This window comes from Procambarus clarkii, chromosome 24 (genome assembly GCF_040958095.1).
Source record: "Procambarus clarkii isolate CNS0578487 chromosome 24, FALCON_Pclarkii_2.0, whole genome shotgun sequence".
In the NCBI taxonomy this organism is placed as follows: domain Eukaryota; kingdom Metazoa; phylum Arthropoda; class Malacostraca; order Decapoda; family Cambaridae; genus Procambarus; species Procambarus clarkii.
In genome coordinates, this window is record NC_091173.1 from 38,993,213 (window position 1) to 39,015,469 (window position 22,257).

The window sequence follows — 22,257 nt, forward strand, 5'->3', positions numbered from 1 at the left end:
GGTGAGGTTAGTGTGAGGGGTCACCCTGGTGCTCACAGTGAAGGGTGAGGTTAGTGTGAGGGGTCACCCTGGTGCTCACAGTGAAGGGTGAGGTAAGTGTGAGAGGTCACCCTGGTGCTCACAGTGAAGGGTGAGGTAAGTGTGAGGGGTCACCCTGGTGCTCACAGTGAAGGGTGAGGTTAGTGTGAGGGATCACCCTGGTGCTCACAGTGAAGGGTGAGGTAAGTGTGAGGGGTCACCCTGGTGCTCACAGTGAAGGATGAGGTTAGTGTGAGAGGTCACCCTGGTGCTCACAGTGAAGGGTGAGGTTAGTGTGAGGGGTCACCCTGGTGCTCACAGTGAAGGGTGAGGTTAGTGTGAGGGGTCACCCTGGTGCTCACAGTGAAGGGTGAGGTTAGTGTGAGGGGTCACCCTGGTGCTCACAGTGAAGGGTGAGGTTAGTGTGAGAGGTCACCCTGGTGCTCACAGTGAAGGGTGAGGTTAGTGTGAGGGGTCACCCTGGTGCTCACAGTGAAGGGTGAGGTTAGTGTGAGAGGTCACCCTGGTGCTCACAGTGAAGGGTGAGGTTAGTGTGAGGGGTCACGCTGGAGAAGGATGCGGGTGTGCTCTGTGGAGTGTGGTGGCGGGAGGAGGCGAGGCGTGAGGTGTTTATATAAAGGTTGAGAGGCAGCCTCCCGGTGTCTCCAGCACTCTGCTCTCGCCACCTCCAGCAACACCTCTTCCTCCTGACACGCTCCTGCAGCAGACTGTGTCGCAGACCATCCCAGACCCCTGCAGCAGACCCTCCCAGATCCCTGCAGCAGACTCTGCCCTTGCATAACGCCTTCAGTGCGGTCAACACCGCCCTCAGATGTCCAGGTACTCTTCACTTACACGAAGCTCAACATAAGGTAGAAGTTGGTACATTTTGTATATAGAGAAATTTGGTGAGATTGGATCAGTGTGATTGTTGTGGTATGTACGTGGTTCTCTCTCCTGCCAGCAGGCTGCTCCTCCTCCAGGCGGTGCTGGTGGCGTTGGTAGCCCTGGTCAACGGCAACTATGGCTACACTGGTCATCGTCCAGCCCATGGCTACTCCCAGGTCAGTCTCCTAGCTCAGTCATCACTGGTCAGTCTCCTAGCTCACAGTCATCACTGGTCAGTCTCCTAGCTCAGTCATCACTGGTCAGTCTCCTAGCTCAGTCATCACTGGTCAGTCTCCTAGCTCAGTCATCACTGGTCAGTCTCCTAGCTCAGTCATCACTGGTCAGTCTCCTAGCTCAGTCATCACTGGTCAGTCTCCTAGCTCACAGTCATCACTGGTCAGTCTCCTAGCTCACAGTCATCACTGGTCAGTCTCCTAGCTCAGTCATCACTGGTCAGTCTCCTAGCTCAGTCATCACTGGTCAGTCTCCTAGCTTAGTCATCACTGGTCAGTCTCCTAGCTCAGTCATCACTGGTCAGTCTCCTAGCTCACAGTCATCACTAGTCAGTCTCCTAGCTCACAGTCATCACTGGTCAATCTCCTAGCTCACAGTCATCACTGGTCAGTCTCCTAGCTCACAGTCATCACTAGTCAGTCTCCTAGCTCACAGTCATCACTGGTCAGTCTCCTAGCTCACAGTCATCACTAGTCAGTCTCCTAGCTCACAGTCATCACTGGTCAGTCTCCTAGCTCACAGTCATCACTAGTCAGTCTCCTAGCTCACAGTCATCACTAGTCAGTCTCCTAGCTCACAGTCATCACTAGTCAGTCTCCTAGCTCACAGTCATCACTGGTCAGTCTCCTAGCTCACAGTCATCACTAGTCAGTCTCCTAGCTCACAGTCATCACTGGTCAGTCTCCTAGCTCACAGTCATCACTAGTCAGTCTCCTAGCTCACAGTCATCACTGGTCAGTCTCCTAGCTCACAGTCATCACTGGTCAGTCTCCTAGCTCACAGTCATCACTAGTCAGTCTCCTAGCTCACAGTCATCACTGGTCAGTCTCCTAGCTCACAGTCATCACTAGTCAGTCTCCTAGCTCACAGTCATCACTGGTCAGTCTCCTAGCTCACAGTCATCACTAGTCAGTCTCCTAGCTCACAGTCATCACTGGTCAGTCTCCTAGCTCACAGTCATCACTGGTCAGTCTCCTAGCTCACAGTCATCACTAGTCAGTCTCCTAGCTCACAGTCATCACTGGTCAGTCTCCTAGCTCAGTCATCACTGGTCAGTCTCCTAGCTCACAGTCATCACTGGTCAGTCTCCTAGCTTAGTCATCACTGGTCAGTCTCCTAGCTCACAGTCATCACTGGTCAGTCTCCTAGCTCACAGTCATCACTGGTCAGTCTCCTAGCTCACAGTCATCACTAGTCAGTCTCCTAGCTCACAGTCATCACTGGTCAGTCTCCTAGCTCACAGTCATCACTGGTCAGTCTCCTAGCTCACAGTCATCACTAGTCAGTCTCCTAGCTCACAGTCATCACTGGTCAGTCTCCTAGTTCAGTCATCACTGGTCAGTCTCCTAGCTCACAGTCATCACTGGTCAGTCTCCTAGCTTAGTCATCACTGGTCAGTCTCCTAGCTCACAGTCATCACTGGTCAGTCTCCTAGCTCAGTCATCACTGGTCAGTCTACTAGCTCACAGTCATCACTGGTCAGTCTCCTAGCTCAGTCATCACTAGTCAGTCTACTAGCTCACAGTCATCACTGGTCAGTCTCCTAGCTCAGTCATCACTGGTCAGTCTCCTAGCTCAGTCATCACTAGTCAGTCTCCTAGCTCAAAACGTTATCATAAGTCAGTGTTCCTCATATATACACAACCAACAATGACTGGCGGCAAATAAACAAAGATCACATGCCAATGTTTTACTGGTGAAATATTCTTACACTGAAAACTGTCATGTTATCACATGTTCTTACACTAACTCTCTTAATATTACCTATTCTTACATCATGTGTAGTTACACTACCTCTTCATATTACTTGTTCATATATTTCATGTTCTTACAACATATACTTACACCACATGTTATTACATTACATGTTCTTCACTGATTGGTTCTGATGTTACATGTTTTAGCACTGCATGTCTTACACTACATGTTCCTACATTACATGTTCTTCACTACATGTTCCTACATTACATGTGCTTACATTTCATCTTCTTGCATGCCATGATCTTACACTACATTTCTTACATTACATGTTCTTACATTGCATATTCTTATATTCCATGTTCTTACACTATATGCTCTTACATTCATGTTTTACACAACAGGTTCATATATAACACTACCAACATCAAATCATATATCAGGTGTCATCCTATCCCCCACTGGATTTTGAAGAAGCCGTGGACAGTATGCCTATGCACTCTGCACCAGGCCCTGATTCTTGGATCTCTATATTCATCAACAACTGCAGAAAACCACTATCGCAGGCCCTTCATATTCTTTGGAGACAGCCTAGATACTGGCGTTATCCATGACATAATAAAAACAGCAGAGATAGCACCACTTCATAAAGGAGGAAATAAGGCAGAGGCAAAAATACAGACCAATACTACTAACATCACACATACTAAAAATCTTTGAAAGAGTGCTAAGAAGTAAGATCACAAATACATGGAACCCCAGCATCTTCATAACTCTGAACAACATTGGTTCACAACAGGGCGCTCTTGCCTGTCACAGTTGCTGGACCACTTTGACATGGCATTAGATGCCATGGAAGACAAAAAGCCTGATGTAATTTACACCGATTTCGCAAAAGCCTTCGACAAATGTGACCATGGTGTTATTGCACACAAAATACGTTCAAAATGAATTACAGGAAAAATAGGCAGACGGATCTACAATGTTCTGAATAACAAAACCCAATGTGTAATAATCAACAAAATAAAATCCAGCCCATCAACCGTGAAGAGCTCAGTTCCTCAGGGTACTGTGCTTGCTCCAGTACTTTTTCTCCTTATATCGGACATAGACAAGGACACAACCTATAGCTCTGTATCTTCCTTTGTAGATGCCACTAGGATCTTCATGAGAGTGGACAACATAGAGGACACGGCAAACCTCCAAATCAGCTGTAAACCAGGTCTTTCTTTGTGCTACAGAAAATAATATGGTGTTTATCGAAGATAAGTTCCAGCTCAGGCGCTGCCGAAAAAAATGGGTGTACTCATGTCGGAAGACCTTACACAATAAAGTAGCCGTCACAACTGCAAGAAAAATGACAGGTTGGATAACAAGAACTTTTCACACTAGAGATGCTATACCGATGATGATACTTTTCAAAACGCTTGTGCTCTCTAGAGTGGAATAGTGCTGCACAATGACAGCCCCTTTCAAAGCTGGAGAAATTGCTGACCTGGAGAGCATGCAGAGATCCTTTACTGCTAGAATCCACTCAGTAAAACATCTAAATTACTGGGATTGATTAAAAAGCCTAAATCTGTACTCCCTTGAGCGCAGGCGGGAGAGATACAAGATAAGTTACAAACCACATGGGATCAGACGACGTGGCAGGATGTGCAGACTACCCCCGTTGAACATGAGAGGTGCAATAGGTAATCTGAGAGAGAACTATCAACATCAGAGGCCCGAGACTGTTCAATACGCTTCCACTTCATATAAGGGACATAACTGGCCGACCCCTTACTGTGTTCAAGAGAGAACTTGATAAGCACCTCCAAAGGATACCTGATCAATCAGGCTGTGACTCATATGTCAGGCTGCGGGCAGCTGCGTCCAACATACTGGTTGACCAGTCCAGCAACGAGGAGGCCTGGTCGAGGACCGGGCCGTGAGGACGCTAAGCCCTGAAACCATCTCTAGGTAACCGCAAGGTAAGGTAACCTCAAGGTATAACATGTTCTTACACTACATGTACTAACATTATCTGTTCTTACATTACATGTTCTTACATTACATGTTCTTACATTACATGTTCTTACATTACATGTTCTTACATTACATGTTCTTACATTACATGTTCTTACACAACATTTTCTTACAATACATCTTCTTATATTACATGTTCTTACTCCACATGTTCTAACACCACATTTTCTTCATTAAGTGTTCTTATGCTGTATGTTCTTACATTACATGTTCATATATTACAGGTTCTTACTCCATATGTTCTTACACGACATGCTCTTCATTAAGTGGTCTTACACTATATGTTCTTCATTAAGTGTTCTTACACTATATGTTCTTACAGAAAATGTTCTTACACTTCATGTTCTAACACTACATGTTCTTGCACTATTTGTTCTCACACTACATGTTCTTATATTACATGTTCTAACATTACATGTTCTTACATTACATATTCTATGGGTACTAACATTTTATGATCTTACATTACAAATTCTTTCATTAAATGTTCTTACTCACTAAGTACTTGTACTGCATATTCTTACATAACAAATTCTATCACTACATCTTCTTACACTACACTTTTTTATAGAACATGTTCTTAAGCATGTGTCTTACATTTCTTGTTGTTGCATTATATGTTTTTTTTTTACTGCGTGTTCTTATATTGTATGTTCTTACATTGCAAGTTCATATATTACTTGTTCTTACGTTACATGTTCTTACCTTACTCGTTCTTACATTACACGTTCTTACACTACATGTTCTTATCGTACATCTTCTTACATTGATTGTTCTTACATTGCATATTCATATATTCCATGTTCTTGCACTACATGTTCTTACATTACATTACATGTTCTTAAATTCCATGTTCCTGCATTTCATGTCCTGATACTACAGGTCCTTTCATTACATCTTCTTACATTACATTCTTACATTCCCTGTTCTTACATTTCATGTTCTTACACTACATGTTATTTCATTCATGTTTTACAGTTCATGTTCTTATGTTACATGTTGTTACATATCATGTCCTAACGTTATCTAACTGTTATTACATTACATGTTCTAATGACACAGGTCTTACATTACATATTCTTATATTTATAAGTTTTTGCATAACATATTCTTACTTATGAGTTTTTGCATAACATATTCTAATGTCACATTTTCTTACATTAAGTCTTCTCACACTGCATGTTCTTACATTATAAGTTCTTGTATTATATGTTCTTACTTTACATGTTCTTACATTAAGTAAGCAAATATCACAAGAAGGCACCAAGCCGGGGATGAGAACTATCAGGAGAAAGTGCCAAGCCATTTTACTACCATATAGCACTGGGAAGGGATCAGGATAAGGATTTGGGATAGGGCGCTAAATATCATTAAGTTTGCCAATGCGAGAACAGAAACGCATAAGGCGAACGATATCAAAAGTATCCGATTCGCCAAGAATTCTATCGAGGGACAAGTGACTGCGAGGGACGGTCGGGAAGCAGGTTCGTTCTGGAAGTCAGGATATTCAATAAGGATATGAAGGACTGTAAGAGGGACAATGCAATTTGGACAATAAGGAGCAGCGTGACGCACCATTAAGTGTCCGTGAGTTAAGCGAATATGGCCTATACGCAACCTTACCAGAGCCGTTTCCCACTGCTGGTTACGGTGGTAGGAGGAAGGCCATGGAGACACACTACTCTTAAGAGTACGCAGTTTGTTACCAGTAACAGACGACCAACAACCCTGCCAACGGGTAAGGATAGAGGAATGAATAACTGGGTAAAAGTCGGTATAAGGAATACTTGTACGGGAGATGAGACAAGTGCGGATAGCTTCCATAGCGGCAGCGTCTGCACCCTCATTTAAGGACACACCACTATGGCTGCGAACCCAGCAACACTCCACTGTCTTAAGTCTACTGGAGATAAGAAACAACCAATGTTGAATCTCGACTACCACTGGATGGACTGGATTAAAGGACTCCAGAGCCATGAGGGCGCTGCGAGAGTCAACTACAGCAACAAAGGAAGATTGAGAGCGAGAAAGCAGTTGACGAAGATCATAGACAATAGCATAAAGTTCTGCCATGAAGATGCTAATGTCTGGAGGGAGGCGATACATACAGGTGTGGTCAGGAAAAAAACAACAAAGTAGCCTGCACCGTCTGCAGACTCAGATCCACTGGTGAAGACGTAAATGGAGTGGGAGTGTGAAGAAAAGTAATCAAGGAAAAGGTGTTTCAGAACTGTAGGAGGGGTAAAAGCTTTAGTCACGTGGGTCAGGGTTTTACATGAGTTACGATGTCCACGGGGGCAAGGACGGAACAACATGAGGAGAAATATTGGTAACACTAACGAAAAAGAATTTTGTAGGTGAGACAACTGGACAAAAAGAGGTAGGTGGTGAAGGGGGAACAGGGACCACAGAAGGGGTAAAAGTCAAGGCACGACATAGGCCAGAATGAGGGTGTTTTGAGGACTGCACCAGGACGTGAAGACATTAACGATCACGGCGGTCCTGGAGAGATAGGACGCTGGTTTCAACATACAGGCTGAGGGCAGGAGTCAAACGAGCGGCACCAGAGCTGAGGCACAACCCAGTATGGTGCAGAGCATCAAGACGGTGAAGAGTAGAAGGAGAAGCAGACGAGTAACCAGGGCAAACATAATTGAGTTTAGAAGGTACGAGAGAAAAATGTAAAGAGAGAAACGTGCGCCTATCCGCTCCCCAAGAATTATGGGACAAGACCTTTAATAGGTTAAGGGCCTTAGAGCATTTAACTCGGAGGTAAGAGATATAGGGTGACCATGACAAATGTATGTCAAACATTAACCCCAAAAGCTTAGCGGAATTCCTGTACACAAGGCGATGACTATAAAGTGACAAAAAAGAACGAAGAACTACCTGCTTCCAAGAAAAAGTCATAGCACCAGTCTTAGTTGCAGAGAACTTGAAGCCATGATTGGTGGCTCAAGACGACACGGTATCAATCGCAAGTTAAAGCCATCGTTGAAGGAAAGGCGAGTCATCACCCCGACAGCAAAGGATAAGTTCATCGACATAGAATGCTGAGAAGATGCCAGAGGGAAGAAAACAGAGACCATAGAGGGCAACAAGGAAGACAGTAGTGCTCAGAACTACTACTAGAACACACTACTAGTATGTACCTTGTACACCTTGGGGTACCTTGGGGTACCAGTGTACCTTGGGGTACACCTTCGTATTGCCGTAAAGAGGCAGAGAGAGTGGTACCAAGCCTCACTCTAAAGGAACGACTAGAGAGGAAGCCTTGTAGGAAGAGAAGATTACTACGAAAGCCAAAAAGAACGACGTTGGGACAGAATATGTTATCTCCAGGTGGTGTTGCATGCCTTTTCCAGGTCAAAAATGACAGCAACAACGGAAGTCTTCGGCGCAAAAGCAGTTCGAATATAGACCTCCAAGTTCACCAAGACATCAGTTGTGCTGCGGCACTTGCGAAAGTCAAATTGAGAAACGGTGAGATGATGATAGTGTTCCAAGAACCACATCAGACAGACATTGACCATACACTTAAAGAGTTTGCAAACGCAACTCATGAGATCAATGGAGTGGAAGTCCGTAGGGGATGTCCCTAGAGATCCAGGTTTCCGAATAGAAAGAACCACCGCCTGCAGCCAGTCCTAGGGAACTGACGACGACTCCCAGATACGGTTATACAGATTTAGTAAATACCGTGACTCACAAGGAGGGAGATGACAATGCATGGATTTGGATCGCCTCAAAACTTCCTTTAACCGCAAACTAAGACAGCTCTCTAGTCTTTGTCCTCCTGACTTTGATCTCATTAAACGTTTCCGTGTCATCTGCCCTTCTCTTCCTTATTTCTATGGTCTTCCTAAGACTCATAAACCTGGTGTTCCTCTTCGTCCTATCATTTCTTCACGGGGCTCTGTCAGCTATCCTCTTGCCTCCTGGCTCGCTAAAACCCTGACACCTTACCTTGGCACTTTTTTCCCTGCCCACCTTCGTCATTCTCAGGACTTCATAGAAAGACTGCGCCTGCAGCCCTCTTGTAAGATGCCTAGTCTTGATGTCGACTCACTGTTTACTAATGTTCTGCTCGATGACGTTCTCTCTTTCCTTAGACAGAAGGCGTCAGAGGGCCTCCTTCCTCTCCCGCTTCCCACTGACGTTTTCCTCGATCTCATTAGACTCTGTGTTGACTCTAACTCTTTCTCTTTCAACGGTAAATATTACACTCAAACTTTCGGTGTCGCTATGGGTTTCCCCTCTCTCCCCTGTTCTTGCTAATTTCTACATGGAATACTTCGAAACTGTTCTTCTTCCTTCTATTGATACTCGTCCCTCTCTCTGGCTTCGCTATGTTGATGACATTTTTGCTTTATGGCCTCATGACCTTAGTCTTTTCCAGCCTTTCCTCTCCTCTCTTAACAATCTGGATCCTTCTATCCATTTCAAAGTTGAGTGGGAATCTAATTCCCTCCTTCCTTTTCTTGATGTTCATGTTCACAGCCTTGTGTCCTGGTTCTCTTTCTCTGTCTACCGCAAACCCATGCATAGTGGCATGTACATTCACCTCTTTTCCTACCATCGTCATTCTGTTAAGAAAAGTGTCCTCGTCTCTCTCTTCCTCCGCGCTCTACGCATCAGCGACCCTCAGTTTCTTGATTCTGAAATTGCCTTTATCTACAAATCATTCTCTCGCCTTGGTTACCCTTTGTATTATATCAACTGTGCCTACTCTCAAGGTAAGCGAAATTTCTTTCATCCTAAACCTGCTTTCAACACTAGTAGCACTGTACTATGCCTTCCCTTCATATCTGAATTCAAAACTTTTACCAATACCTTTCGTCCTCCTGACATTAAACTCGCCTTTCGACAAACTAACACACTTCGTAGCAATCTAGTTCACACTGCTCCTCCTGCTTCTAATGCTGCTGGTGTCTACTCTATTTCCTGTTCGTCTTGTCCTCTCCAATACTTTGGCGAAACTGGCCGTACACTGAATGACAGACTTAAGGAACACAAAAGAAGTGTTAAGTCTGCAGACACTAACAATGCTCTCTTCTGCCATGTGAGGGATTCTAATCATCCAATTGATTGGTCTTCCTCCAAAATAATCTTTCCTGCCTCTACTCTACACAGACGCCGTCTTGTTGAATCGACTCTTAATACACAATATACCCAACATGAACTTGAGTCCTGGCTTTGTTGCTGTGGACTCTTCCCTTTCACAGTATATACTCAAATGATCTAATATTTCTAACAAATGTGACCCAACATAAGCTTTCCCCCTTCCATTTATCTTTCTTTCTCTTTCCTTTTCTTTCTCTCTTCTCCCTTTTCCTGTTCATTGTCTTCTCCTACGCTCCCTTGCTATTCTCTTCTTACTCCTATTACTATCTCCTTCTCATTCGGTGGTTATAATGGGAGCTGCCTCGTATGGGCCAAAAGGCCCTCTGCAGTTCTTATTATTACTACTATCCCCTCTACTACACCTTACTTTGCTCCTCAGCTTTCTCTTGCCTATTTATTGCTTGTCTGTATTTCCTCATCACAATCGACTTGAGGATGGTCCAGGGCGGACCGAAACGTCGTCGTCCCTTCACCTTCTAGTGTGTGGTCTGGTCAACATGACAAAGCATCTCATATATGAGATGCTTGATTGTCATCTGATCCCGCTAAGTCTCATATGTCTAGGAATGTCTAGGAAAAAAGATTCAAGAACGGCCTTACGATTAAGGAAAGACAGAGGATGATTAGAACCGGAGCTAACAGTCGAAAAGTGGGAACCTAGTTCGGGCAGGACCGCCACCGGATCCGTCACTATAGTACCACGGAGGTAATGGACCGGCGGGACATCTGGAAGAAACTTATTCGCTACCTTGTGGATTTTCTTCCAGATCTTGTGCAGAGGAGTATCACACGTAATCGTGGAGACATAAGATTTCCAAATCTCACGTTTAGCTGTACGTATGGTCCAATGAGCCACCACACTCACCTTCCGAAATAAAATAAAAGAAGCGGCCATCTGCTGGCGTCGGTGTTTCTTCCAGGCTTTCTGCTTATAGCGGACAGACCTAGAACAGTCTGCATTCCATCAGGGAACGCACTTTTGCGTGCCCCGGGCGGTAGAGGGGAGGACAGCGCTGAATATGGTGTCATGAAAAAGGAGGAGTACTCGAGGGAGAGACAGCGTGGAGAGGTAGGAGAGAGTAGCATGTAGGGTGAATAGGTTTCAGTCAGCCTTGGTAAACTACCACCTAGGGAAGGAGAAAGAAAGGTGAAAAGAAAAAAAGGTGACAAAGATTGGAAAAGTCACTGTTATGGAGGTCATCATGAACCCGCCACGTGAAATCTAAGTAAAGAGGCGACATCATGAAATCCGACTTGTGCGGATAATTGAAATCACCCAACAGGAGTACAGGCTCTGGTAAGGAGTCCAACAGGTGCCTAAGATTAGGAAGAGAAAGTGGGACATTTGGGTGGAGATAAATGGAACAGACTGAATACCATTTACTCACAAAAGTACGGGCTGCAGGACATTGGATAGGGGACTGAAAAAACAGGGGACTAAGAGAAAATCAGTACGAATGAATAGAGCAATAGAGTTATGGGCCCAGCAAAAGCTGGGAAGGGGGGATAGAGAAAGGAATAACCACATAAGTGACCAGGACGAGCACCAAGCATCGGCTCCTGGAGACATGCACAATACGATGAAAACTGTGTTATCAGAAGTTGGAGTTCATGGAAGTTGGCATAAAATCCACGAATATTCCATTGAAAAATAGACATTGTCAAAAGGAGAGAGAACAGCAACGGAGAGCAAAGAAGAAACAAAGACAATGAAGAACACAGCTTATTAAAGAAGATCGGGATCAGGATCAGGATTATTAACATCAGGGTTAGCGGGTCATTGGTGAAATGAGCAAAGACGATGGAATAAAGGGAGCGGGAGAACAGACAGGGTTCGGAGGAGGTGCGAAGCAATGGAGAGGGGGCGGTCTAACCCCTAACCCCCCTAACCTCTCCCCAGCATTAGGGAGACCGCTAACAGGGGTCTCCCCAATGCTGGACAATGCAGCTAAGTGGGCAGCTGCATCCTGAGAGGGAGCAGTAATGACACGTGTACCATAAGGGGCGGGGTTAAAAGTAACGCAGGCATCCAGCGAATCAATGAGGTGTTTATGGAGGGAGAAATTGTAAGGAAATGTAGAATCCATATGGTTGAAATCAAAGTATTTAGTCCATGTAGCAAGACCAAACAAGGCGTGGAACGTATTAGCACGTGAAGAAATGGCGAAAGAGCATCTGTGGGGTGGTTGGAGCTAAGAACCCCCAGTGATAGTGGGGGTAAAAGGTGCAGTAGTCACAATGAGAGAGGGAGCCACTCTAGGGGACGAGATGGTCACCACTGGGGGCTTGGGGCTCGACCCTACAACAGTGGAGGGAGGGAAGTAGCTTGGTTTGGTCCCAATGTAGCAGGGGCTACAGAGCCTGGTCTTCCATCACAGTCTGACTCGGAGGCCTGGTCACCCACCCCACGAGCCTAGGTAGAGAGGTCGGTTCAATTTCCATATATCATCAATTCTAAAAGTCTTGGGCCTGGTACCTAGCAATACCACCTACCAGGGCAGACAGGGAGGCCTAGTGTGAGTCAGTGCAGGAAGGGTGCGTCGTCCCGAGCGGTGCTCCCCCTTTTTAACAGGGAAGTCCTACTGCTTCGTCCATTATCCCACACTGGTGCAAAGACCCCATTCTTCCTCTTGCTCCAGCCTGGACACCCAACCATCCACTTAGGGCAGTTCCTCGCGGGCGACCCCTTCATCGGGTGGTCCGTTGACTTATAATGTCCCATTACGTTTATGCTCCTTTGCATGTGCAACTCCCAAAGTGGGGCCAGAAAGAGGGTGAAGGCAACCCTCACCTGTTCCAGGGAGGTGTACGGGAGCCCCCTCACCACGACAAGGCAGCACTGAGGGGCTTCTTACATTATGTGTTCTAACACTACACATTCCTACACTACACGTTGGTACACAAAATATTAATATTTTACATGTTCTTGTATTATCTGTTCTTTGCCTACATGTTCCTACAATAAATGCTCTTACACTGCATGTTCTTATATTACATGTTCTTACATTAGATATTCTAACATTAAATGTTCTAATGCCACATATTCTTACACAACATGCTGATGATATTATTGTAGTGTTACTGGCTAACAATGTGCTCTGCCCCCAGGGGTGTCCGACTGAGTACGTCGAAGTTATCGTCACAGAGACGCAGGTGAGTACCACCTCAGGGAACGTCTTGGGGGATTGACATTAGTGTAACTCTGAATCACATAACAATAAAAGAACCTAAGCATTTCTGTAATGTTATGACCTCATGGCATTACAGTAATTAAGCTCAGGTTCTTCTTGTTCAGTCTCGGATGAGACATTGTCACAAGCTTGGCTAAAAACAAAGAACAAAAAGTCGCAATTCTTTCCGTTATCAACTGCTTCAAAAATTTTTAATTGAATGAGAGCAAATTTGTCAAACTTGAGCGACTGTTGATTCATGCTGTGAATCCTTTATTAGTCTTCGTTTTTCAAAATATATAAGAATGACTTTTGCGATTATCGAGTAAAGATATTCGCACTCTATATAATTTGGCATAATTTTTTTATCTCTTCTTGATTGTATGATAATACGTTGTTTCATGTGCCCTTCCCCCATTTTAATATATTTAATATATTTTGATTATCTCAAAATATATTATCTCCACCCCATTCTCTCTCCCTCCCTTCCTGCCTTCACTTCTCTTTCCTCCTTCCTATTCTCTCTGCCTCGCATTCTCTATCTCTACTATCCTACCATGCTCTCTCTCTCTCACCCTTCATCACACTCTCCCTATATCCCTCCTATTCTTCCTCCTTCTCTCCCGATCCCTCTCCACTTAACCCAGCCCGTTCTCTCTGCCACGAGGCAAAACATGCTCGAGCAATGTTCATTCATCTTTGTATCAACTTATCGATGTTGAATCAACGTCTATGGCAGTAGAGAAACAAATTGGAAAACACTTTTCACAATCAGTCCCATATTTCAGACTTTATAGGATCGTTGGTTTTCGAGATAGAAGCCAAACCCTACGTAAAGGTCGACCCCAACTAACCTATGACACTCACCATACAATCATACTGCACCTTGCAAAGTTTGTTGAAGCAAGAATCTGGCCTCCAACCTTGGAATGACAAACAGACAGATATTATGTCTTATACATACAAATATTTTTGTGCCCTAATTAATATTGTTTTAACAAATTATAAGTAGAATCCGCATGAAAATCATCAGACACGTGAGCCACCTCTAGTCAGGTGTCACGTGACACACCACCCGCTCAGGTCTACACAATCTACTCATCCCAAGAAACTTATCAATCCCCTGTAATTTGCTTTTCGAAAGTCTAGTGGCCTTACAGAGTTTTCTTTCCCAACAATTTGTCCATGCTAGGTTATGTCTAATGTCGTTATAATCATGTTCCCTATGAGTCTCCTTATTTTTAATCAATTTACTAGTGCTTCCCTGCAGGGTAAAACCAAGTCTAGTATATTGTTTTCCTCCCTTTGTTTCGTAATAAATTATTTAAGAAAGCAACTATCCACTATTAAACAACAAAAATTTCTGCCTCTGCATTTCCTGATTCATTGATCCAATAGTTCTATTAAAAGAGTCACCACTAACGTAAGAACTTAGGAAAAAAAGAAGCTGCAAAAGGCCTATTGGCCCATATGTGGCAGCTCCTATTTATGTTGACCCAAACTCATTCAGATATATAAGTCTTGAAACAATCAAGGGGTTAGTCAACGCAAACGTTCTTTGATCTAGATGGTCCAGATATTTCATCCCATAGTTTGCTTTCATCCTATGTATGGTGTTCTGTATAACTATTATTATTATATATTTGTTATTTGTATTTAACTATAGCCAAATAATGTCAGTTTTTCCTAGTTTTGATCCCCGCATTGACACTACATTTAAATTTGCCCTAACGTATGTTGCCACTCAGTCTACTCTCTTCATCTCTATGAAATAATTTGAATTCCTTAATTTGATTATCAGCTAATAGTTTAATTTTAACAATTTTCTTCACGTTTTAGTTAGTGTATTAATATCCAATGTTTCTCTGCAAACTAAAGAATTTGACTCTCCTATTTTGTTTATAAGAAAATGGCTATTTGTATAATTTCTAAATGGTGACCATAAGAATAGAAGAACATAAGACTTTAAACTGCAGAAGGCCTATTAGCCCATACGTGGCCGCTCCAATTTGAATCAACCAAGACTCATTCATATATATGTTTAACCTACGCTTGAAACAATAAAGGGATCCCATATCTATTACCCGATAATTGACTCCAAAATCCACAACCCCGTTACTAAATCAGTATTTACTCAGGTCCCTCCTAAATTTAATACTTTATTAATAACACCTTTGTTAAACCCCCCCATCAACTTGTTCACTTCAATCTTATTATACCTAACTTCGCCTTTCTAGAGAATGTATATTAATCGTTGTCAGTCTCTCTTCATATGAAAGATTTCTAATGTGTGGTATTAACTTTATCATCCAATGCTGGACGTGTTCTGGTGAATTTATATCCATTCTATAGTATAGCCACCAAAACTGAACTGCATAATCTAAAAGGGGGCCTAAGAAGAGGAAGATATAGCTGAGAAATAACAGCATGTGTTTTATTATTAACACTTCGAGAAATAAATCCCATTGTCCTATTTGCATTATTCCGAAAATGTATGCATTAATTATTTTGGCTTTAAATTTTTACTGATAATAACTCCCAGATCCCTTTCGCAATTTGACATCGCAATCTCAACACTATCTATCTCGTATCTTGTAACTCTAGCATCATTACCAAGCCTCAAAACCTTACATTTGCTAGCATTAAACTCAATCTGCCAACCTTTTGCCCATTTCAAAACCATATTTAGATCGACTTGAAGTGATAATGAGTCTTTTCCCGTGTTTATTTACCTCCCCATTTTCGTATCGTCGGCAAATTTGCATTTATTCCTGCTCAAACCTGAATCTAAATTATTTATATATATTATGAACTGGCTGTACCTGGCCACAACAACCTTTCCCTGTCTCCCAGTCCTCCTCACCATTCCCACCCTTCCATCCCCTCCTCCTCCCCACCATCCCCTCTTCCCCTGTCCCCTTGTCCTCTCCCACCATTCTCCATTTCCCTGTCCCCTCGTCCTCTCCATCCCCAACTCCCCCATCCATTCGTCCTGCCCACCATTACCCCCTCCCCTGTCCCCTCGTCTTCCCCACCATCATCCACTCCCGTCCCCTCATCCTCCCCACCATTCCTAATTCTCTCGTCCGATGCATTCCCAAATTATCTGATGTTCCCTTCAGAAAATTGGGAACATCAAATGATCTGATGTTCCATCACTGGAATATTAGAAAAGCAGTTAAAAAAATGAAATGAAAAACAATGAAAAATAAAAAAGTATACTATACTCAGGAAATGAACGGTATAGTAAACAACACAGCTCAATTCCAATGCAATGTCATACAAAATAAATGAATCAAAATGAAAATAAATAAAAATCTATGAAAATTAAATTTATCAATGCATTTGTAAACATTGAAATGGAATAATAACATATTTAGTATAGCGTATATTGCTCTTATGTGAGACAGATGGTGCTGTTTCTTAAAAAAAAAGAATGTTTTTACCTATCACAGTTGTGGTATCTATACTTATACTTATGAAATGAATGGTATGGTAAACAACACAGCTCAATTCCAATGCAATGTCACACAAAATAATTAAATCAAAATGAAAACAATTAAAAATCCATGAAAATTAAATTTATCAACGCAATTGGAAACATTAAAATGGAATCGTAGCATATTTAGTATTGTGTGTGTTGCTATTACGTGCAACAGATAGCACTGTATTTTTAACACAGACGTGTTTTTACCTGTCACAGATGTGGCATCTATATAGTATGTATGTATATAAAAACACGTGCGTATTCGAATGGAACGTTGTGTGGAACGTTTCAAAGTAATTGGTGAAGGACTTTCAGAGATTTAAGCGTGTGTTGCTCTTACGTCCAACAGATGGCGTTTTTTTTTTTTTTTAAACATGTTTTTTCCTTCACAGGCAAGTATATAGTAGGTATATAAAAACAGGCGAGTATTCGAATGCAACGTTGTCAAAATTTCAAAGCAATCGGTAAAGAGGTTACGAAGGTTTCCTTCACAAGAAAAACACAGGAAAAACAGTTTTTCAAAAAAGCATGTTTTTTCCCGTCACAGACGTTATATCTATATGGTACGTATATAAAAACCCGCTCGGATGCGAATGGAACGTTGTGTGAAAATTTCAAAGCAATCGTTGAAGAACTTTCAGGGACTAGCGATTTTGGGCAAAGGAGCATTTATATATTTATTAATATAGATATATTTTTTATTTGTTAAATTGGAAGGGAGTGCCACCTCTGGCTGGAAGAAGGGGACCCATAGCCTCGGAGGAAACCACGCATAACGCATTAGAGGGAATGTTTAGGTCCCCTCCAATACAGTTTCTGTGTGCTTTTCACCTACCACCCCCTTCCTTTTGTGCTTTGTTGTGCTTTATTAGATATTAGGACGATATTATCCTTTTTATATATTTAAAGGTTACAAAATGTACATTGGCTGACACAATGAGTGCTTAAAGGTTATAGATCTCTTGAAGCTCCGCTTCTGGACAGGAACCGAGGATGCAACAGGCGTTTTCCCTTTGGATCACCACACTGAGACGCTAAAACAAAAAACTGGCATCCCTTGGGTCTCTGGTGACGTCAATGAGCTTGGAACCTAATTCCTTGAGAAATCCAAAGGCACTCCTAACTCAGGGGGCCATGCGTCTAAGACGCTATGGGAACAAAGGTGTATTGACCTTCTAATCGCCTGTATTTGACTGATTTTGCTATTTCTCTGTGGTTGGCCGCCCAACCTGCTTGATCAGCACCGAAGTGTATGTAGGTGTCAGCCAGGGTGGATACACCCTGGCTGACGTGTAGTCCCACATCAACTGTTTGCCCCTTTTTCAGGAGTATATAGTGATGCCATCAGGGCGAGGTGCGGGGTCATTCGGGTTTTGGTCCCCTAGGATGCGAGGTTCTCTCCCCACTGGGCATTGAGCTGAGACAAGGCTCCTCTTGATGATGTCATTGACCTCATTGTGTCTTGCATGGATCTTCTGCAGTGCAACCCATGCAGATTACATTCGTCTGCTTCCACCCTGTTGCAAATACACTTGTATTCAGTGTGAATTGGGGCACCAAGGTGGAGGGCCACTGCTACACGAAGGCATTCTGGATCTTGACGCATGCCCGTTGCCAACATGGGCAATGCTAGATGGAAGTTTCTTGCATGGGCGCCTCACAGCTGGGAGGACAGCACTTCGGATTCATAGTCCTAAGGGTTTGGGTTCGATCCCCGGTGAAGGCAGAGACAAATTGGGCAAAATGTTTCTTTCACCCTGATGCAACTATTACCTAGCAGTAAATAGGTGCCTGGGAATTAGACAGCTGTTACGGGCTGTTGTTCCTGTTGTTCCTGGGGATGTGTAACAAAAAGGAGGCCTGGTCGAGGACCGGGCCGCGGGGACGCTAAGCCTCGAAATCATTTCAAGATAACCTCAAGATATGGGGAGTATGCACTGCTCTGAGGCGGGCTTTCTCCTTATCTGATGTTGCGGCGCTGGGCATGGCATCAGCTATTTTTTCCACTAGTGGGTGGTCTTAGCTGGACTGTTTACGTTTTTTTGTTGGATCTATGATGGGTGCTTGGGCTGAAAGAGCATCCCACTGATTTGAACATTCAGTGAAAGCAGGATCGTGTATTCCAGCTAAATCACTTAGGGGTTCTGGTAGGGTATCTCCTACGAGGTCGTGCGATGCACGAGAGGAGAAAAGGAAGGCTGGTAGAACAATCTGGGAGGCTGTGCGGACACCAAGGCCGCCGAGTCTTACAGAGAGGGTGGCCTGCTCCCATTGAGAGTCGTCCAATGGAACGTTCAGGACGTTCACCAGCATGGACCTCAGAAGGGTGTCATACACATTTTATTTAGGGCTGTTGTAGGATGGAGAACACCCCAGAAAGTAAGTCAACTTAGGGAGAGACAGGCATCTTGTGAGGAAGAAGAGAGCATCACGAGCATCAATCTTGTCAATTCTGTCCTGCATTCTCTTTAGGTCAGTGATTTTTGCATCTAGGCATCTAGGACTAGGATTGCTAGTGTGCCTATTGGGGCTCCCAGGAGGGTGCAGTCAGGTGGCTCGACAACAAGAATTTCTGGAAGAACAGTTTTTATTTAGCCAGTGATTTCTGGGATGCAGGAGACTGTTTCGTATTTAGATTCATTGAGAATGAGGCCCAAGGCTGCTCCTTGCTCCTGGATTTCCTTATATCCTCCAAAATGGTATCTGGGGTTCCGGCGAGAGTGCCATTATACAGGTACCAGATTTTTAGCTCGCTTATCAACCTATCAGTGACCTCTTTGATAGCTAATCAGAAAAGGAGCGGGGATAAGGGATCACTTTGTTGGACACCTTCACAGGAGTCTATTTCATGCTCCCCAAAAAAGAAGCTTAGAGTCCCCTACTGCAGCACGATCGGATGAATGGGTAAAGAGGAAGGAAATGGTTGTGTATAGCCCTGAGGACATCGTCTCTTCTGACTTGATTGAAGACTTTTTAAAGTCAAGCTTTATTAGTGCCTTCTGGTCCGAGGAATCGGCAATGTAAGCCCGAGCTGCATGTGCTGCAGCTTCACAGTCTAGGGGTATCCCAAACTCGAGCTGATTAGGATGCAGCAAGATGGCTGCTTCCTGACTGATAGATAAGGCTTCCTGCAGCCTTAGCTATGAGGCGTCGGAGGATGTTGCCAACGGCAATGGGCTCGATTCCCCCATTAGTCTTCTTTAGAGCACAGAGTGCTGCACCATAAAAGAGAGGCCTAATGTCCTCGGGGATGCCGCCAGCCAAACACATGTTGGAGAATCTGGTAAGTTCCACCAGAAGGTCCTTTGTGGCATCTCCAAACACCGGGTTCAGCATTTGTTTGATGTGCTGGGGTCTTAGGCCTGTAAAGCCCCCTGCTGAACCTGTTGGGAAAGACATGGCTACTTTGTACACCTCAGGTTCTCGAACTGTCAAGGGTTCTATGCCAGTATTGTTTTCCTGCAGATCCCTGCTACTGCCTGGAGCTCTACGTGGGTGTTTGTCTTGTAGAGCCTCTGCTGTCGTGGCGTTCCTCGAGGCAATAGTATCATCGCTAGTTATGATTCCGATAACACCTGTGGTATTGCCCTCTTCTATTTTCCTGGTGATTCGTGCTCTCATTTTGTGGTTCTCAGTTGAGCTATTGCTGGTCATCCTGCGGCTGGTATTCTTTGCACGAGGGGGAAGATGAACTAGGTTGTCTTCTCTGGGGAATTCATTAAGAGCCCTAATTAGTGAGGTTGCTAATGACTTGTCTCTCCTCGGCGGTAATGCCAGGCATGCATTCCCAAATAGTTGGATATTTTGCCATGCTCCAACACAATTTAGGAGCATTGTTCACCTTTGTCAGCAGACTGTTGAGCTTGGTAGCTGCTTGGTGACGGTCAGCCTTGGCGATATGGGGCAAGATCCTGGTGGACGTCGCTTTGACCGCTTCAAGCAGATTGTCTGCTGAAATAAAGTTGAGAGAGGTATTGTTCCTCGCTCTTGCAGCAGGTTGTCCATCGTCACTGCCCCGGGGCGGGCACCTAGACCCTAGACAACCACCTGAATTGAGAAAATGGTGGCGGACAGTTCCATCAGAATTGAGACGAAACTGTCAGTAACATAATTGACAGTTTCCTCTTTGGTGTTCCTCTTCTTGGCTGGAAGAGAACTGTGTGGAATGTGCAAACCTACGCCATTCCTAGAGGTCCAGACGCCGGGCTGCCAACTGATTCCACCCTTTCCTTCCCTCCCAAATGAAGTGGAATATGACAATAATTGCCCTCCTGGGGAGTTGGGCATTGCCTGGGCACCGTTTGTGGGCAGGCTGGTGGTTGATGGGCGGCTGGGTCAAGCGCAGGTAGCGGTGGGGGAAGATGGAGGGCGGGCTGTGCTGGGGACAGAGGTAGTGGAGGGGCCACACAAGGGAAGCCAACGTCTAACTTATTATAGAATTTCGACACTCGAGAAATCACTAGTGCACTGTAATTTCAAGACCACACTCACCGAATTTGAATAGGAACGTACCGTCTCCAGACTATTATCACTGTAGGCTTCGTGAGAGCCTCCTCATCACTCCCCTCTCTTCCCGCTTAGAGGCTGGTGTGTGGCGGCACTGGTGACCTCACCCTCACCCTTACACTTCCTCTGCCTCGCCATTCATAAACCCAAAACAACGCACCTTTCTATGTTGATTTTGCTGGAATGAAGGAGATTCGGTTCTTCTTGTCACCCCCGGGGCCTTCAGCAGGTATTCATACCTATATTGGTCAAGTCTTGGCTGGCTCAGACATCATGATCCACGTTAAAATTGGTTGTTGTGTAGAACCTTGCTCACCACGCCGAGACGGTCGTGTCGCCCCTCGACCGACGATGATCAAATAAAATAACTATCCTATAATATATATATATATATATATATATATATATATATATATATATATATATATATATATATATATATATATATATATATATATATATATATATATATATATATATATATATATATATATATATATATATATATATATCAGTCTTTCCTGTAGACATATATTATTAAATATGACTGAAAAAGTAAGATTAATAATTCTAACACGAATTTTCTCAATCTTTCGTACATTTCTTTTCACTGTTGGAGGTAATTCAAAAATCAATTCTCCAAAATTCATTTTTATTTTTAGTCTGACGCGACACTTGAGCGCGTTTCGTAAAACTTATTACATTTTCAAAGACTTTACACATACACAACTGAAGAGAACTTACATATATCCGATTTGTTTATATCTACATTTGAGTGAGGTGGATGGGGTGAGGTGGTATTTAATAGGGTATTAATTTTATCAACACAAGACAGAACACGAAACAATGGGTATTGAAATGGAAGTGATTGTAGAAAGCCTATTGGTCCATATTTCTTAATGCTTTGGCTGTTGATTGCTGGTGTTGATTTCTTAATGTGCAGTGCCTCGCAAACGTAAAGCCGTCTGCTATCGCTGTATCTATAGATGATTTCTGTGTTGTTTACTAGGATTTCTCTGGCGATGGTTTGGTTGTGGTAAGAGATTATATGTTCCTTAATGGAGCCCTGTTGCTTATGCATCGTTAAACGCCTTAGAAGAGATG

The 22,257-nt window shown here is 43.7% G+C and overlaps 1 protein-coding gene across 1 annotated transcript in view; it reads left to right on the plus strand.

Annotated features, from left to right (window-relative positions):
- The first annotated feature begins 697 nt into the window (after positions 1 to 697).
- The window catches only part of LOC138368254 (spore coat protein SP96-like), a 41,981-nt gene continuing 20,421 nt past the window's right edge, over positions 698 to 22,257 (plus strand). Inside the window, exons 1-3 of the mRNA XM_069330807.1 lie at positions 698 to 858; positions 983 to 1,082; positions 13,099 to 13,143. Of these exons, the coding sequence (XP_069186908.1) occupies positions 851 to 858; positions 983 to 1,082; positions 13,099 to 13,143 (153 nt within the window). The 5' untranslated portion in view covers positions 698 to 850. The remainder of the gene's footprint in view (positions 859 to 982; positions 1,083 to 13,098; positions 13,144 to 22,257) is intronic.